The sequence below is a fragment of the Salminus brasiliensis genome, chromosome 19, assembly GCF_030463535.1.
Source record: "Salminus brasiliensis chromosome 19, fSalBra1.hap2, whole genome shotgun sequence".
NCBI lineage: Eukaryota > Metazoa > Chordata > Actinopteri > Characiformes > Bryconidae > Salminus > Salminus brasiliensis.
The window spans coordinates 20,782,631-20,802,143 of NC_132896.1; the positions used below are offsets into that span (position 1 = coordinate 20,782,631).

Here is a 19,513-nt window from a genome sequence, read left to right on the forward strand (position 1 = left end):
GCTATTGGAGCTGACACACATAAACTCAAACTATTCCTATGTCCCTCTGTTGATGAGTTGTCCAAGACAGGTGATTGATATATGGTGGCAGAGACACATTCCACGTGGTGTCTTGTGCAACCACTTATGTAGGGAGACAACGGTAATAATGTAATGGAATACAATACACAATGTACACAACATTACACAATAAACATAATTACACAATATATTATTCTTATTATTATTATCATTATTATTATATATTTTATTCATTATTGAATAATTAATCATTTTTTTAATCATTATTATTCTTATCTTAGTGAATTTGTAAATAGATTTTGCCTGGTTCACGAATAAACTCTGACCTGATAAATGCACATTTACATTTTACTTCGCAGTTTTAGCTGCGATCAATCACTGCAAACGTTTTTTGCTCACAGGCCTCGCTCTTTTAATGTAATTAAGAATAAGCATGTCTTTGTTTTAATTAAATTAGTTTTAAACAACTACTGCTAAATAACAAGCTAATTAGGTAAAATAACTAGCCTCTCCGCTAGTACGCAATGTACGTAAGTGACGTTCCAGGCTCATCTCCGTAGTAACCTGTCTGTCCGGCCCACAGTGATCCACCGCAGCCTCAAGTACTTTTTGAGAGTTCAAGGTTTTGCTTTCGTGACAGCTCGGCTGGCACAACCACTGGATTGACAAAGGCTGGAAGAGGTGTTACGCGACGGAAAGCCTCGCCACTAGCGACAAGATGTTGAACATGTGGAAAGTGAGAGAATTGGTTGATAAGGCGTAAGTATTGTTGGTTTTTTGTCGATATTCCGCGCTCGGTACTTGTTTTAAACCTGTTCCTGTTTGACTAGAGACACGTACTCACTTACCGACGTCAGCGCCGCACTCTTTTCATAGGGGCTAGCTCGTTAGCTGATGCTAGCTAATCCCAACAAGTTTACTGGCTAATTTAGCGACTTAGCTGGGCGACTTTAAACGCGTTGTTGGGCGTCTCCGTGGGTTACATTGTTCGCGGTCAGGGTTTAAGTTGTCGCAGAACCTGAAAAAGAACCCGAAATAAATCAACCACACGAATTTTTAAAGTAGCTAGCACTCGCTAACACACAAACATAAACCAGCATTAACGTTAGCTGAATAGCTAGCTACTTAGCTAGCAAGCTAACTCTGCTAGTATCGGTGTTGCTATATTAGTTCACGTACTCCAGGGAAGTTGACGTTAGCATGCTAGCTAGCTAGCACTAACTAGCTAGCTCAGACTTCTTAAAATATTTTTTGAACAAACTTGGTAAACAGCTGTTAAGGCCCACGTTTTGTACAGTTTGTTTAGGCGAATGTTTAATGAAAGACAGATCTAGATATGAACAAGTACCTTTAAAAAACCTTTAAAAAGGTTGACTCCTTTGACATTTAACGTTAGCTAGCTAGCACTAACTTCAAATGAGCAGTGCTACTACTCAACACGGCTAATATTTATCAAGTTTTCAAAACTGTTGCTCTGAGTTTGTATTAAGTGTTATGAAGTTAACTTTTCATATAGCTACATATTTAACAGATTGTGTTTTCTTCCTGAGAAAAAATGACTGTCGCTAAATGACAGTCACGGTTTAATAAACCACTTTTGGTTTAACAAACCACTGTTATCTGATCATTTCTGTCTTGGTTAAACATCTTCATACAGAGCAGTGATGGTTAGACATCTGTGTTTTTGTCACTTGTGAGCATAACAACAAATGTCTTCTCCTCAGAAGCGGCCTGTGGACATGGCCTGCTTTATTAAAAAGAATCAGAATCAGAATCTCTTTATTTCACCAAGTATGTTACCCATACAAGGAATTTGTCTTGGTGAGAGCAACACGCATGACAAGTAACAAAGAAACACAGAACACAGTCTTAAACTAAAGGAAAATGACACTAAACAATAAATAGGGTAGGGGATAAATAAAAAAAAAAGTAGAAAGTACTAAAGGCAATAAAGGTAATAAAGAGCTGAAAAATATATTTACAGAAAAGAAAAGGACATCTGTACAGGTGTGCAAATAGTCATAGTGCAAAATAGGCAGAGTGCAAATAACTGTTCAGTCCGGTTTGGTACAGTTCAGTTGTAAGTTTAGAGGTTTACAGTGGGAGGTGACCACTATGATTGAGGAGCGCTACAGCTCTGGGGAAGAAGCTGTTAGCATGACGTGTTGTGCTGGTTTTGATGGAAGAAGCTTGTTTGGATGCAGTACTAATGGCACTTTTTTTCTTGAATTAAAAATACTTTAACTGAAAAAGACCTCAAATTAAACTGCATTATCTTCTAATAACACTGTTCTGCAGCCCGAGTCCTTAGTCTCTCTGCAACACCCCACAATAATAGCTAACTGCATCATTCTGGTCTCAATTATGAGATTTCTATGAGATATTATTGCAACATAACATTGCAAGTTAAGCAGATTGCTCAAGTTGTCACACACAACACTGCTCTTCAACTTTTAAAAAATGTATAAGATAAATCTGCCGATAAGTGATTGGGTGCTAGTTCTGTGCTACTCAATCAAACGTTTAATAAAACAAACTGCCATGCACCAATATGACAATTGTGGGCTGATGCTGATATCAGATTTTTTTGTGTATATATCTGTTGTTCCAAATTGTTTTAGGAAAATGTATAAATTGGGACTAAATCATTACATAAAACATATTTCTTAGTGGAGAGTGACATATAGTAGAGGTTTGAGTGTTATAGTCCAGTGCTACCTAATCATTCTGCGCATTCTGAAAACAATAAACTCATGAATATCTGTTTAAAATACTAGCGAAATGTAGTGATGTCTAATTCATGTGTGTGTATCCACTTTTATACAAATTGTATTATTTCTCTTTAATTTTTGCACTCTTAGCTTGTGGTCAACCACATCAGCAAAGTCAGGGAAAAAAAACAAACCCAAAGGAATTTAATTTTGTTCCTGAAAAGTGCTCTCCTGACCTATTCCCTGCAGTTTGACCTTTTACTCGTACCTAGTTACACACACACACACACCCTTCTTTCTAGTCCAAGTGTGTGTGTGTGTGTGTGTGTATGTGTGTGTGTGTGTTTTATATAATGTTATGGTAAACAAATAATATTACTTGTGCTTTAAGATATGCAGAACTGTCTTTTCTGTAAATTAATGCAAATTTATGTTCACTTAAAAAAAATTAACAACATGTCATTTGACCAGGAGTGCCCAGACATTTCTGTATGTGCTGTATAAACGTAAACAGTTTGTACTTCCTGAGTCATGACCTTACAGACCTTCACAGTTCTCGTGAAAGCCTGTAGCAGGAAGTACAGGAAGTGCAACATGTATCTCTAGAACTGATCTTTGTTGGGGGATGGCCAAACTGGGAGACAAAAAAGATCCTACTTTTGGAAAGAGAAGAAAGAGAAAACGGTTAAACTTTGTTTGCAAAAAAAAAAAAAAGAGCAAAAGCAGAACTTATTATTTGTAATCAGCTCTCTCACAAAATCTAGTCTAATTTCTCTTGGTGTTTGTGGGTGTGGTGTGTTTATATGTGTGGTGATCACTCATTTGCAGTTGTCAGTTATTTGTGGCCTCATTTACTTGCTTAGGCTGAGGTTGTTGGTCATCTGTTTTAAAACTGCTTAGCAGAAATATGTAATATTATGGAATTTGTAGTCTTTATGGTGTTTATGGAGTTCATAGTAGTCTGCTGTTTTCAATAGTATATTAGAGACTAGTCAGGATGCTTACAGCACACAATAAGATATTTGCAGTCTTTGTATTTTTTCCTGGAGAAGTTTGGACATTCTCCAAAACTATAACAATAGGTCACATGGAGTGGCACAGGATTTCATGGAACACTTGTGTGATCCACCCTTCACATTCAGTAAAACCGTTTGGTGAATATACCCTGCACCCCACCCAGTTATTGAGCTCTTTTGTGTCTTGCACAACCAGGTCATTTTGGTATGTCATTTCAGGCTTAGCCTTTAGTGCTAAACAGGTTTCACATGTTAGCCTATGCTTCTGGACCTGCCCTTGTAATCAGCTGCCAGAGGAATTTGAATAAAGGCTTGAATGTACTGATACTTTTGATTTGAATATTATGGCATCCTTCCTTAAGCGTACGCTGTAGAGAATGTTGATTTAAACAGGTCTACATGTACACTGTGTAAGGCATTATTATTACATTTCAGTTCCTCTTCTCAGAGTGTGTTGTGTAGCAATTCAGGTTTGCAAACATGAGCCACTTCAGACTCTCTTGTAACTAAAGTGAAGCTTGTTTACATGGTGCGGTCATGAAGCCACTTGGTTTTAAATATCATAAAATGAAGTAGCACATCCCTGATTTTCACTTGTGGATTTTTTTTTCTTTTTTTAACAGAACCAATGTTGTCATGAACTATACAGAAGTCGAATCTAAGGTTCGAGAGGCCACAAATGATGACCCTTGGGGACCCTCAGGCCAGCTAATGGGGGAGATAGCCAAGTAAGCTGGGTTTCATAATTGCATGCTTGGCTTTTGGCAGTGTGTTTCTAAGTGCTCTTTCTGTACTTTCTCCTTAAATAAATTATGTGCTTCATGTTGTTGTACAAAAGATACTATATTTTTGTCTTTGTTACCTCATAGAGCCACGTTCATGTATGAGCAGTTTCCGGAAGTGATGAACATGCTGTGGTATCGAATGCTGAAGGACAACAAGAAAAACTGGAGGAGAGTATACAAGGTGAACACTGCAATTGAACTTTCCTGTTGTGTTGTGCTGGTGCTGATATTTTAGCAGTACAGACCTGGTCGGACACAATGCACACATTTTACTCTACGTAAATGTGGTAGCTGGGGTGAATGTATGGTGTATTATTACTTTTTAAGTTGTCTTTTTCACTGAAATTCACTGTTTTCTCAGTCTTTGCTGCTTCTGGCTTACCTGATCCGAAATGGATCTGAGCGAGTGGTTACCAGTGCAAGAGAGCACCTGTATGACCTGCGCTCTATTGAGAGTTATCACTGTGTAGGTGAGTCAGAATTACTGAATTGGAGCTCAGTGATCTACCTACTGTGCCCAGCTCTACACAATACACATTTTCTAATATATTAAATACTGAATGTTAGACCTTTGTTGTAATCACTATTAGTTACATTAAACAACTTGTGTGTTGTCCAGTGGTACAGTGTTTTATCCAGCCCTTAAATGTCAAGTCTGTTTAGGAGTTGGACAATGCTCTCAGTGTTGCAGTACTGATAAAGGAACTAAGGCTTACCAAGGACCCCAAAGCTGCTTTCCTGTCTAACCAGTCACCATGGTTACCACAGTCCCAGCTCAGTATATTCAGTGCATTTAAATGTGCTGGTGTAATTTCAGTTTTAAGGCAAATGTAAAACTTTAAGTTTGTCTAGTTTTGATGTTTTGCCTACATTTTGTCAGATGTTTGTTTGTTTGTTAGTTTTTTTCTTAAATATAATGGTTTACTGCTATGCCCAGATCTTGTTCTGAACAGCTGGAGTGTCTAAGACTGCTCAAAATCAATTAGGGGTCATTGTTGCTTGCTGTTTTGCAGACGAGAATGGGAAAGACCAAGGTATTAACGTGCGGCAAAAGGTGAAGGAGATGGTGGAGTTTGTACAGGATGATGACCGATTGAGGGAAGAGAGGAAGAAAGCCAAAAAAAATAGGGATAAATACATTGGCGTGTCCTCTGATAGTATGGCGGGTTTCAGATACGGTGAGTCCTGCTCTACTCCATTCTAGCTTTCTTACGTACTCTTATCCTAATGCACAGCAGTGACTCTCATCACATCTGTAGCTTTAACACATAGTTAGACGTGCTGAGAATGGGGAGTTGTTTATCATGTCTGCTTCCATGGGGTTCCTCTATCTCCTTTCTTCTTCGATTCTCATTCCCTCCCAGGAGGTTTGCATTACCAGATGAATGAGCTCTGGGTTTATTTTGATATGTAGCAGGACTTCTTTTTTTCTCACCACATGGCAGCATAGATTAGGTATTTGATGTGTTTGATTGAGAAGTAAAAAATGTCTGCCTCTTTTTGTGGTAATATTTTGAACTGGCTTGGTTTCACATGCCTGCTGTGCATTTCATCAAGGGATCTGAAACTCCCTAGCTGTTTTATTGAATATTAAGATCAACAGAACTATTCTATTTAAGCACCATACTTTTATGATCCATCATCCTTTACTGAATTTAAACTTCAGTAATAGTGTAGTACATTCATGTATTTCTGTGATATGTCAATGTAACTACTTGCATACTTCATTAAACTGAACCACAGTGATTTGATTTGATGGGTAAGGATAATAAGTTATAATTGTGAACGAATAACATGAATAATTTAAATAATTGAATTCAGAAATGTCTTTCATTTCAGACGCTTGGTAAAGAAGTTCAGTATGTAGGTTGAATATAGACATTTATTAAAAAACATTTATGGTCTGTGTGCTTGCAGCATTTCTTTGTGTTCGATTGCTTGGTTTTTAGTCTAGAAACCTGTATTCAGCTCTGCACAAAACCTACCAAGCGCTTATAGGCTCTTTTTAATATATAGCTTCTATTTCAAAATTATTTCTATTCAGAACCATGACATTTTTTTGGAAATGAAGTGCGATTTTTGCAAGTGAAACTAACAGATAGCATATGAATCTCATTCCTTTCCTTCTGCTCAAGCAGGAGACAAGTATGACTCTCGCTCAAAGTGGGACGATGACTGGGACAGCAGTAAAGGGGCTTTCCCTTTCAGTGAGAAACTGGGAGAGATCAGCGACAAGATTGGCAGCACCATTGATGACACAATCAACAAGTTCCGCAAGAAAGACAGAGATGACTCGCCAGACAGATTTAGGTCAGAGCCCAAGGCCATTTCACCAGCTCCCCTTCTCTCTACTTGGGCCATACAATCTTGCAGACATTTCAGAACCATTTTCTTGTTCATCTATTAAACAAAAACACAGAATAGAATTGGGAAACTGACGTAGGCTGTGATATACTAAAGGGAATACAGGAAAAATTGGCATCTCCAGTTTAGGGACTGACTGCCTGCACATATCACTGAACACATAAGACATATCTGTCTTAGCGGTCAATCTGTTAATTAGTTGAATGACATGTAAAACATGATTGTTCAGGTATTCCATGATTCATTTTCCATGAAGGTGTGTGTAGCTGATAAGCTAATTGTTGTTATTAAATGAAATACATTTTGCTCACAGGTAGAGTGTACACACAAACTCACCATGCATTTTTCTGCCTCCAGCGAGAATGAGGAGGACCGGCGCCAAGGGGCCCGGAATGGACAGTCTGGTAGGGCTGAGTTCAAAGACGAAGAAGAGACTGTGACAACCAAAAGTGTTCAGATTGTTCAGGCCACAGAGACCACTGCCACTCGGAAAAGAGGGGCCACCCCCTCAAAAACCATAGACCTTGGAGCAGCTGCCCATTACACCGGAGATAAGCATGGTGCCAATACAAACACCATGAAGGTAATAAAGCCACTGGAATCATCCTAATGTGATCCTGATCCAATTCTCAGATAAATACCCTGACTGGGTCATTTTTGTGAGCCATTACAGTTAGTGGTGTAAAATTGGACACGTCTTGTGAATAGTTAGAGATTATACACAAGATGCAAGGCAGATACTTTACTTTGAGCTGCTCGGAGTAAAAATACTGATCTATCATAATATAAAAGATTATGCACTTAACGGTGATTACAGATGACATTGAATTGTATTTAGGGGTGCAGTTAGTTGAAGTTGGCTAGAGCATATTAAATCCAGTTTTCATTATAATATTGAAAATATTTAATTGAAATAGAGCTAGTCAATATGGCGATATTTTATCATGATACATTTTTGTTATTTTGATAGCAATATGCTTTTCTAAGCATGTCAAGGATGCTGTTAGTGCTTAATAAACAATTATCAGCTGTAGGTTCCATTACAAACAGTATAATTAGACTGGTTTAATTAGATGTTGAATAAAAATCACTGTTCAGTATGGGAGAGTATCTAAATAGAAGTTAATAAGAATCTGTTGCTACTGATGTTTTTAACCTGTCATTACATGTATTATGATAAATATTGTGTATCGTCTTTAAATATTGTGATATTGTGTTTTTATTGTTTATTTAGCCCAGCCCTAAATTGAAATACCTGCGATAGTTTTGATGGCTTGTCATTTTGGAAGGAATATATACTTTGTATTGTCAGAGAAGCTGTTAAACATGACCTCTTCTTGATCACATTTCTTGGTGCTAGACTGTATAATGAGAAAAGCAGAACCTTGGGTAACATGGTAAAGCATTAGTAGCATTGTGTAGATATACAGTTATTATATTTAGGGGCCAGGAATAAACCCTGAAAGGTCCCTCATAAATAATGTAGTGTCATCTAGCGGTCACTGTAGGAAATGTATTTAATTGTGTCTTCTTTCTTTGCCACAGACAACAGACTCAGGTGCAAGCCAGCCTGGTGATGGCTTGGTGAACTTGTTCATGGCAGATCCTGCACCCACGCAGTCAACATCCACAGGTGATTATAACCACATTAATCCCTTTTAGTGTGCTTTTTGAACTAGAGGTGATTTATCAGTGCTGGACGGTGTAAATCAAAGCAAAGCTAGCAATTGGTGGCATTAAGTCCAATGAAGGAGACTTTCATATATCTGAAATCATTGTGTTTTGTGGCCCTACTCTGTGTTCTGGCCTTTCTTCGCCTCATTTTAAAAACAATTCAGTTGGTGATCTGTTTGGGAAAGTAGAGCTTTATTGGTCCAGTTCTGAAGTGAAGCAGTAATGGAAGAGAGGACTCTAAGGTTCAAATAAATGAAGTTGGCAGAAATGTTTAGAAGCCCCTTTGGCATTAGCATGGCCTTGTGATTTTGAGGCCTGGTGCAGTGAGCCATACCAGGCAAGGAGGGGTTATGCACACTGTGGTAAAGTGCAGCAGTTGGGCTCTCCTGTAGCCTCTCTCTGCTGTTTGAGCATTTAACTGCTGGGGCCAGATGTTAAAGTGGTCCCTAGTGGGGTTGGAGTGCTGAGCAGATGTGTGGCTTCATCTCTCTCTATCTCTCCTTTTCACCCTCTCACCTCTTTTCTTTACCTTCACCAGTCAACAGCTGCAAGCCTTACCTCCCACTTCCTCAAACTGTGTTTTAACCACAGCACAGGCCAGCACAGGAATTCAGCATGATCTGATGGGAAAATGTGTGTTTTCCTAGTTGTGAAAGAGTAATATTTCTTTTGTATCTAAGCATAATAAGGCAAACTAGTATTTCCGTCTTTCTCCTTTTCATCCAGGATTAAACCTAATTGGAGGTTTTGCTGATTTCTCCTCGGCTGCAGCTACAGCCAGTCTTCCTTCAGCAGCTGGTATGCATGTGTAGCTACAATCTCATATCATATCATTTTTGTCAAAGTGACAATAAAGCTAGTGAAGGAAGTACGTGTGAGTTTATATATATATGTGTGTGTGTGTGTGTGTGTGTGTGTGTGTGTGTGTGTGTAAAATTATAATGTCAATGCACCCACTTTTACAAGTTGCATAACTTCCATTTATAGCTAAAGGCAAAGTACACCAAAGGGAGATTTATTTTTCTTGCCCATCTTCTTTCTCTCTTTGGAGACACTGACTTGAATGTGACAGAAGGCTGATTGTATTCACAGTGGGCCCAGAGCCTGTTGTCCTCATCTGCCTGTTTGTGAAAAACAGAAAGTATAAAGCTCTTAAATATTGAAAAGGAACGTGAGGGCAAACCTTATGGTTGAGCTCTGTGCTAAAGCTAATGAGGAGAGACACATTTCATCTTGTGTTGGGCATAACACAAGGCGTAAAACTGACTGAGTCTAAGATTTGTCTGGATATGCACCCTTTGGGTTGTCAGATTTTTTCCAACATTGCCTTTTTGTGTCCCAGACTTCTTTTCTGTGCACTTTGTATTATTTCTAATTGATTTCAGTGGCGTCATTAGGTAGTTAGTGATTAATTTCAAAACTTTGAAGAATGATTAGAAGTACAGCTCTGTCTACATATGCAACTTTTTTCTTTTTTCATTAAAATGTTTTCTTTCTTTTTTTTTTTTTGTCCTAGCCTCAGCATCCAGTGGTGGGGACTTTGGGGACTGGAAGGCTTTCTCAGGAGCCCAGCCAGTCACACCTGCTGCTCAGCCTGCAAATCATGCAGGAACAGACCTATTTGCAGGCCTGCAGACTGCCCCTGTTTCTGTGTCCACAGCACCATCTGCAGACCTCTTTGACCTTATGGGCTCCTCGATTACCACAAACATCAGCGCTTCCCAAAGCATGAACTTCTCTATGAGCAGCACTCAGAACATGGGACTGCCCATGTCTAAATCTCAGGTGATTTTTATTTTTATTTATTTCTGTCCCCTCCCCTGCTTCTACTTACCGTTTGTAGAGTATTGAGTGTCCAACTTTAGTTTTGTTTTTAGGAGGGCTCTTCCAGAAACTGTGAAATTGAGGGCAGTCAATCCTCCAAGCTAGATGATCTGAAGAAGTCTTGTGGTTAATTTGTATTGAAAAGAAATGTCACACAGGTGTTGTTAGGCTCAGTTAGCAACACAGTTCTTTGTGTAACCGAGTGAATTTACAATATTTCTAGGGATGTTCCAGTAAAATGATTTTGCTCCAATCGAATCAAATGTCTCAATACCAAGTATTAGCCAATACTAATCCAACGCAACCTTTGTGTTTGTATAAATAATACAGCCACACAGTTTAGATAAGACTTACTATAATGAAACAGTCTGGGCTAATTAATTTAGTTTAGATACTTTTATTAAAATAAGTGTGTTTAATATTACCATATATAGGTACACTTTGTATTAGTATCTGTTTGTGGACTACTGATATAAATTAACTGTTTTATAGTCAGGTGAATACACTGTGATTGGGAGTTTTGTATTGAATGTGTGTATTAGCACTTGTGTGAGCATTCACGTCTTCCCAGTTCTGAATGTGCCTCATAAGGTTTAAAAACAAAGAAAGGCATGCAGTTCTCCGACTGGTAAAAGAGTGTTACTGCAATAGTTTACAGATTTGTTTGTTTAACATAATTGAAACCCAACCAGTTCAAATATGTCATTTCTTTACCTTTCTTTATTATGTTTATAACAAACATGTAGTTTTATCTGAACTCTTCTCTCTAAGTGAATGCAGCATATGCAGGATGGAAAGGCACCACTAGCTGGAATTTAAAGCCAGCGGTTTAGAGAGCAGAGGAACATGAAAGTGAGACAAGCCTAGGGTTAACATGCTGCACTTTCCACCCACCCCTTCTACATTACCCATCAACCCCTGCCCCCTGGGACAGCCATCACAGAGAATGGCAGAATGAGGGGGAACAAGTTTGTGTCAGAAAACCATTAAATTGAAACAAAAGCCTTTCACAAAGATTATATTTGCATGCTAAAAACCTGACCTACTTTAAAACAGCAAGATTTGTTTGGCTGAAAAATGTTGTTACCCTACTACCCTATTCAAACGAATTAGAGGTGATCAAGATGCTTTAAATGTATATAACAAAAAATAAGAGAAGCTTCCTAGCCGATATTGGTGTAAGTTTAAAATAAAAAAACTTAATGTAATAACCTCAAGATGCTTTGTGTACAATTAATAATTCTGACCCAGCATACTGACTGTCAGTTTGTAGTGGTAAATAATGTCAAAATGGCAATATAGCACTCCTGCACCATATTAAAGTAAAAAAACAACAGTGTTGCCAGTATAATTATATAAAATATACAAATTATTTTTAAAAATTATTTCTATTTTTGTTATTTTTGTATCAGTATATGGGGTGTATGGTTTAGTCACCCCCTAAGGAAATGACTCTGCTCTGCATTCCTTTCTGTTTGATCCAGCCTCTACAGTGTATGGGGACTCCACTGGTGCCCCAACAGCCTAATGTCCTGCAGAAGCAAGAAATAAAGCCCTCCATTCCCTCCACCTGGTCTGATTCCAGTGTCAATATTAGCCTGGACTACTTGGGCCCTGGCATGCAGCCTCCCAAACCCCCTCAGCCCACACTCAACATGATGCAGCAGCAAGGTACACACTGGACGCAAATACAGCTTTCCTGAAAGACTCACTGTGATCAAATGAATGCAGTGGGTCAAATATAAAAGCACAACATGAAAGCTTAGTATATTAATTAAGTATATATTTTGGAATGAGACCATTTCTTTGTAGTTTCAGACATATGTCACACTGTACTGCTCTAAAGTCAAGTAACCAGGACTAATTATACTGTCTTTGTGATGAACCATGAAGGTCAGTTTTCGAGATGTATGCAATGCCCATGGTATGCCTAGAAAAGCAGACCGTTACCCATTGTGATGTAATTTAACATGGTGGCAATTAAATATCACCATATTGCCCAGCTGTGTGTGTGTGTGTGTGTCTCAGTTTTTATAATCATGTTCAATATTTTGTCCTCTAGGAGTTCAAGTCCCAGTCAATGTGATGACACAGGGCTTCTCTGCCATGAATCTCAGCATGCAGCCCAGCCCCGCCCCCGTGCGACCCACCGCCAACCCCATGATGGGAAACATGGGCATGCAGCCTGGCCTTACAGGAGGATCTATGGGCATGGCTACCATGGGAAGCATGCCACTCAGTCAGGGCATGATGGGAATGAACATGAACATGGGCATGCCTACAGCCAGCATGGGAATGCCAGGCACCATGGGGATGGGAATGTCTATGCCAGTCATGGGTATGAGCTCTGCCATGGTACCGCCGAAGCAAGATGCCTTTGCTGATTTTGCCAACTTTGGGAAATGAACAGGAGAGCCTGAGGCTGTGCGCTAGGACAATCTTTCCGGATGGTGTGACCATGAAGGATTTCTAAAGAGCTACAAACAAAGAGTACTTGAAAGAACGTTCTGATCAGTCGGGCCAAGAAGCCACAATAAGAGTGGCTAGTTTGTTTTTGTATGTGAGAATAATACATAATTGCACAAGTTTCATCCACATTACTTTTAAATATCAGAATTTCATAAATGGTTATGATGACAGTGAGTAGCCCCAGTCGGCTGTACACATGGCCCGTTTTCTCTTTCATTTTAATAGAAGTTCAGGCTATTAGATTTGTAAGTTCTCCTATATCCTTGATCCTATGTCCATCTTCTATTGATTATCTTCTACTTTGTAAATATTGTTGCAGAAAGACAATGTTATTTAAATGCAAGATTCTTAATGAATAATGTTAATTATGAGGCCTTTTGACTGATGTGAATCAGTACTGACCTGTTGTGCAAGTATCTTTGCTGTTTCCTCTTTGTACTTTGTCAAAATATCCACACTGATGTGCTGTGTAGTCATTTTGATCAGACTAAGGGAGCAAAAAAAAATTGGGTGGAAAATTAACAAAAGTAACCGCCATGGCCTTTGGGATGGGTATATATATATTTTTTATATATGTATATCTATATAAAAAATATTATACATCTTTGTCAATGTATGTGAGTAGAGCGCAGAAGCTGCAGTCCTACAGTGTCCTTATACACACGGTGCCTATCCACTTATTGCCTATATCTTTCTCTTTAAATTTTCTTACCTAAGACAATATGAGAATACAGTATTTATTACAGGTACTGTAGAAAATCCAGTGGCGTCTGTGTGCACCTTCTTTCATTTTGTACATTTGTCCTCTTGTTCTCAGTGCATGGTTCATCTATAGGATGGTTACTGTAAAAGTTTGTTTGTTACTTTGTTTTTGAAGCAAGTCTGATAATTGTAAGCAGAGGTTTGCTTTGCAATGTTTGTCTGCTTCATGAGTGGGGACCATCACTGTTCTGCCTGAAGAATCTGTTTCTATTTCAGTTACAGTGACTGTAATAACTGAGGCCTTCCATGTCATTTAGGAGCGTTACATACCTACACAACAAATGACCAAATTCTGCCTTTTGCGCTCTATAGTTTTTTGGTAAGGGATTTCCTAGTCTAGTCTATATATGTATGATGTCTGGTGTTGATGTAGGGGGGGGGTGTTTATGGGTCGGTACTGAGAAACACTATATTTTTATGCAAATCTAAAACAACCAACAAAACATCCCTCCTTTCTAAGTGTATGTTTTTAAATCCATACACTGACTTGATTGTACCCGTGATCTTTTATTTTAAGACATTAAAGAGTTGATTTTCTGGGATTCTCTGCTTAATTGCAGCCAGCTGGAAGAAATTCAGGGTGTAACAATACACTTGGCATCAGCAAATGATAATACTGGGTTCACAATTTGATGATTTTTGCATGAAGAAATATTATTGAGACTAGAGCTGGGAGGTGCGGGAGTATGATGCATGAGCTGAATGTGCTGGAATGGGTTGGTTGTTAATGATATGCAAACAAATTAACTTCATTACAAATAACTCACAGAATGCCTGTTCCTCACAGTATATTGGTATTATTATGGTGTATTTCAAAGCAGAGAGTATCTTTCCTTTCTCTTAAAGTCACCAGAAGTTTTAGTTTTTTTGTGTGTGATAAGCTTATTTTATCTACTCACTAGTCAGCGACTAGTCCAAGTGAGGTCTGTTAGAATTAAGAGCAAGTCAATTTTGGCTTACTTGGAACAACTCTGCTTTCATTAATGGTAAATGATGAAAATGATTTCAGGTTTGTTTACATACAGCTCATAGCCTAGAAGATTACACTAAAATTGAGACCTGCGATTAGGCCACAGGTTGCTGTAGCGATCACTAGTTAATACTAAAGATGCTGTGCACGACTCCTTTGCGCTGAGTTGCAGTGAAAGGAGAGCGTCAGTGCCAGTTCAGGAGAGTCTCCATCTGGCCACATGTGCATCCCCATAGCCAGAGCCAGCTGGTCAGCTCATGAATATGCAGAACACAGAGTCACTCATGAATAAAGAGCAGTTGTAAGGAGGCTCAGCTTTTTGCTACGCTGTGCTAAGGAGAAATGTGAACTATAAGTTGCTACTGAGAATCCTTAAACTACTCTTTTTTTCAACAAATCAATTTCTAAACCCATCATAAATAGTCAATGATTAGTATAATTTTGATTTATTTTATTTAACATACACAGAGCGCAACATCTTTTAGTTCTTACCCTGTCTGTCCACTGTTAGAGCCTAGCTCATCTGTTCATGCATACTTTTAGCTAACCCTCCTCCTGAAGGTTCACCATCCTACCTGTCCCACAATTCTAACATACATCAGTTAATCAGGACCTCTAAAGACAGTTGGTGATACAGTGCATCATTACTAGAGTCAAACTGTACATTTATATAAGGTGGATGGGCCTCCAAGTGGATGGTAAGTATAATTACAAGGGTATGTGTCTGGTTTGATTTATTCAAAAGGAACAACAGAAATACTACTGCAAATTCAACAAGGCCTAAGGTAGCTCAACCCATTCTACAAGCGGCAAAATGGATTTTGGACATTCCCAGAAAACATTTAGCCTAAAATAAAAAAAGGAAAGCAGAATAATAAAATATACAATATAATATTTTTTGCAGTGACTAGTACGTTTATGGCTAATGTACACATTAAAGAATAATCACGATCAAAAACAGCAGGACAATAACAGCATTTGAGTGCCATGTGCAATTTCTAACTTCAAAAGCTCAATTATTCATGCTGTGGTTTATTAAATCCATGGAGACCTAATTGTCATGTCTAACTGACGTAAAAAAGAGACATACCACTAACAGGACATCCATGTTTCCTCTCCTCTTTCAATTTGGTGAGTTTGAAATGAAAATGGGAGCATATTCACTGATGCACTCAGGCGTTTTAGAGACTGTTCTGTGTACATCACTGTCAGAAGAAAAGAACAAAAATGACATTTTCTGTTGTTAAAAAAGTTTAAGAACTTTTCTTGTGTAGTGGACTTCTCTTATGTGTTACTAATAACATCATGTATTAAGAAGACGGGCAGTAATTAACTGATTCAAAAAAAACAAAAAAATTCCAAACATACTGAGAGGCTTAGGGATGGCAGTTTTAGTGCCATACTGCCACCCAGTGAGCATTCTAAGGTACTGTCTTTACTTCCAATACAAGTGACCATATCCTGTCCCACTGCAACAGTACTGTACTGAGCAGTAAAATAACTGGTTGCAAAGAGCAGAGTTTGACTGATTTTTTGACTGAATACCCACTTCTGCAAGCAGGACTACATATATATCAATATGATACAATGTTACAGGTGAATGGAACTCACAGCAAGTCCTTAAATGTGCTCTGAATCAGACACTAACAATTCCACAACTTTGAGAACAAGACTTCATTACTCTCGCTGGACATTCACAAGGAGGACGTTTTCCCCCCGGATAAAAAGCTGATTGACATGGCGTGTGCACACTCTTCCGTACTCCACTTTAGGCTTGGGCTCCTTTGGTCTCCGCTCTGAGCCAGCATCAAGTCCATAATGAACTGCTGTCCTAGGGTCTGCTCCCCCTTTCACACACTCTCGTCTGGAGCCGGGGTTCCTCGTCCTGCTGCTTCTCGTTGCGTAGTGAGACTCGCTGCTCTGGTCAGTTGGTTTTGAGGTTGCTGCTGCTGCTGCCTTGCTCTCCTGTAGTTGTAACTTTTGAAAAAGCTGCAAACAAAAGTGATTCATCAACAATGTGACGTAATTTCAGTTCTGCTAGGGAAATAATAAAAAATAAACTAAACAGCATAGACCAACAGAGCCTGCTGGCTGACCACACAAACCAGGACTAATCTGCATGGAATTCAGGAAGTATATTAAATCATTTATATGTGTGATCACACAGCTGCAATCTCTGACAATGTATTGTGTTGACTGGAGCGTGAAGTGTTTAAATGCGTGTCATACCCTTGTAATGGTCAGTGCCTTCTCATGATAGAATGCTTCTCCAAGTAAGGGCTCCCTGTACGTTTCATCAACATCCACCATAGCCTAACAACATAAAATAAATTGGAATAAAAGAAGACAGAAACAGGAAAAGTGCTAATTCAAGAGGATCAAAGCAAAGAGCACATTGACATTTACCAGGTTCCAGAACTTGTCGAAGGCCACCACAAACCCAGTGCAAACCCCACGAAGTCCCTTGAAGGACCGAATATGGACCTTGACTCTGATCCTCTCCTGTACACATCGGTTCAGTTCTCCTAAAGGACTCCCTTCATGCACTACAAAATAAATGAAACACAGAAGACAGCCATCACTTCTGACAGCCAGAGGACACCAGGATCGGTCTCTTATACTTCAAAATAAACTACAGAAAACTGGAAACCGTTTTACTTCATTTCAGGAATCAAGAACATACACACAGTCCATCACATTTGGGAATAATTTAATATTGATACAGTGGTGTGCAAAAGTTTGACAACCCCTGGTCATAATTTTTGCTACTGTAAACAGTTATGTGAACAAAAGATTAACTGCTCTTCAAAAGACTGAGATTTAAACTGGCAGATCTTACATTAGGGCAGCAGCCTGTCCACAAATCTCATTAGAAAAGGCCAGATGATGCACATTTTAATGCTCAAGAAATACTCTGACTCCTTAAACGATGTCCCATCAACCAGCAGCAGGGGTGGCAAAAGTACTTTAGTTAAAGTACAAGTACAATTCCAGTTCACAACCATGACACTAAGAGTAAACAGTAGTTTATGGTGTAACTGCAGCATCATCTGTAAAATCATAGAACACATTCTAATCTCTGACAATCTGTTAAAGTAAAACTAAACCTGAAGCTCAGGTCTATATAAGTTGCAAACTGAAGTTTTCACAGATTCATATTAGGTACCACCAGTGCGCACAATTAGCTGCCTGATTAGAAACTGAGCGATTAAATAAACAGTTAACTACAAACATCTTAACAAGTTTGTTTTTAAAAGGGAGTAAAAAGTAAAAAAAAAAAAAAAAGTTATAAATAAATAAATAAATGCGCTTCATCTCGTCCTCCAAGCAGTAGCCCTGACCTCAGTCAGACTGAGGCGCATCTGTACAAATCCGGCTGTAATCGCATTTCAAACCATCTCCAAATGTGGTTTGCATCAGATTCGCAGAAATCGGATTTCACATGGTTTTAGTGCTGACTAGTGTATCAAATCAATCTGGATACAATCTAGATATGCCCGAAATCGGATTAGGGCTGGCAGTCTGAACAAAACCTATTCTTAAGTGGTATTGAAACCAGTTACATATCCGATACGCGGCCACGCAACTCGGAATACATACAACTTCTTTCTCTTACAAGCAAAGCCCAACGACACCAAATAAGTGACCATGGAGGAACAACGTGGCCTTTTACAGCGGCTCGAGAGCCTTCTTGGTGATCGGCCCAGCTGCCAGTTTCGGGATCTCAGTGATCGCTCCAGTGATGCTGGCAAAAACCCTCACGCGAATAATTACATTTTGCGCATGCGCGTCCACATCGGATTTGCGCCACTTTACCTGCTGTGTGAACGTAGCCTTTAGCTGGCTTCAAACAGCGTGCCCAAGTATTCACTACGCAAGGCACCGAACAGTTTGCCTTTTTGGTATTTTGAATTGTATCGTTATGCTTTTGGAAATCAGATCATCTCTTTCTCATATAGCTACTCACCAAAACATATTTTGACCAAGGGTGCACAAACTTACCACCGTCGCTATAACAGTCGGTCAATCCTGTTTATGCAATAGTGAAAACACTTCGCTAACTAGCGCTGCGTATATTCTACTCAATAATATCAATTAAAATAAAGATCTGAGGTACGTACAGGGCATCCTCGTGAGAACATTTTTACGAGCTTTTTGTTTTCCGCGACTTTGTTTTCTCCCACTCTGCTCTCCCTCCTCAATTGGATTGTTAACCATCAGCTTTCTCAGTCTCTCTATCCTCTCCGGGTCTGCTACACCCTTCCTCGCTTTGCGTAGCCTTTTCTCTACGTTTTCTGGTTTTGCTCGCCCACGTCCACCTTTAATGAAGCTTTCGTATTCAGCGATGTTGTTAAAGCACTTGATGTTGGGGAAGGGCAGCGGAACCTGAGGGGAGTACAGAGCGAGCAGAGGATCAAACTGGTCCGAACTGATGTCCAGTTTCTTATCGAGATCATCTTCACTATCGCTTTGGTCCGATTCTGGCTGCTCACAAGCACTTAAAGTTGAAGTTTGATCACGAGGAACCGAACTACTCTCACCCCCAGTTTCCCTCTCACTTTCCTCCATGTTTGAAATAACCGCAGACTCCAGAGAAAGCAGTGGTGTGAAGCCAGAAGCCAAAAAACTTATCACCGAGCTTCAATTTAAAGGCCCGAACGGTAAAGCAGAACAAATGTATGAGATATATTATTGTTGTTGTCGTTGTTACGATTAATAATTATTATTATTATTGTTGTTGTTATTGTTGTAGAACAACCTCTATATATTTCCTATGTATTTATAAGGGCTTAGAATTTATTACACTATAGTTTATACTTTTTTAGATTCTATAGAATAAATAATGAATATATACATTCACGTTTGTTTTATATTTTATAGCAGAGTTTAAATGTGCCTAAAACTGCTTTTTGAAGT

At 39.0% G+C, this 19,513-nt stretch overlaps 2 protein-coding genes across 3 annotated transcripts; one reads left to right on the forward strand and one right to left on the reverse strand.

Moving 5' to 3' along the window:
- Positions 1–619: 619 nt before the first annotated feature.
- On the forward strand, positions 620–14,163 carry clint1a (clathrin interactor 1a). 2 transcript variants are annotated; one of them, XM_072663720.1, is made up of 12 exons: positions 620–780; positions 4,372–4,476; positions 4,618–4,714; positions 4,895–5,003; positions 5,547–5,711; positions 6,672–6,843; positions 7,255–7,480; positions 8,443–8,530; positions 9,298–9,369; positions 10,088–10,356; positions 11,880–12,066; positions 12,458–14,163. In XM_072663720.1, the coding sequence occupies exons 1-12, from the start codon at positions 740–742 to the stop codon at positions 12,799–12,801; spliced, it is 1,875 nt and encodes a 624-aa protein (XP_072519821.1). In that variant the 5' UTR covers positions 620–739; the 3' UTR covers positions 12,802–14,163. The 2 variants fall into 2 exon arrangements, with proteins under 2 accessions (XP_072519821.1, XP_072519822.1); XM_072663721.1 differs by lacking the exon at positions 9,298–9,369.
- Positions 14,164–15,025: 862 nt separating this feature from the next.
- On the reverse strand, positions 15,026–19,167 carry lsm11 (LSM11, U7 small nuclear RNA associated). Its single transcript, XM_072663553.1, has 4 exons — positions 18,718–19,167; positions 17,003–17,142; positions 16,826–16,909; positions 15,026–16,585 (listed from the first exon to the last, which is right to left on the reverse strand). The coding sequence occupies exons 1-4, from the start codon at positions 19,163–19,165 to the stop codon at positions 16,274–16,276; spliced, it is 984 nt and encodes a 327-aa protein (XP_072519654.1). The 5' UTR covers positions 19,166–19,167; the 3' UTR covers positions 15,026–16,273.
- Between the last annotated feature and the right edge of the window lie 346 nt (positions 19,168–19,513).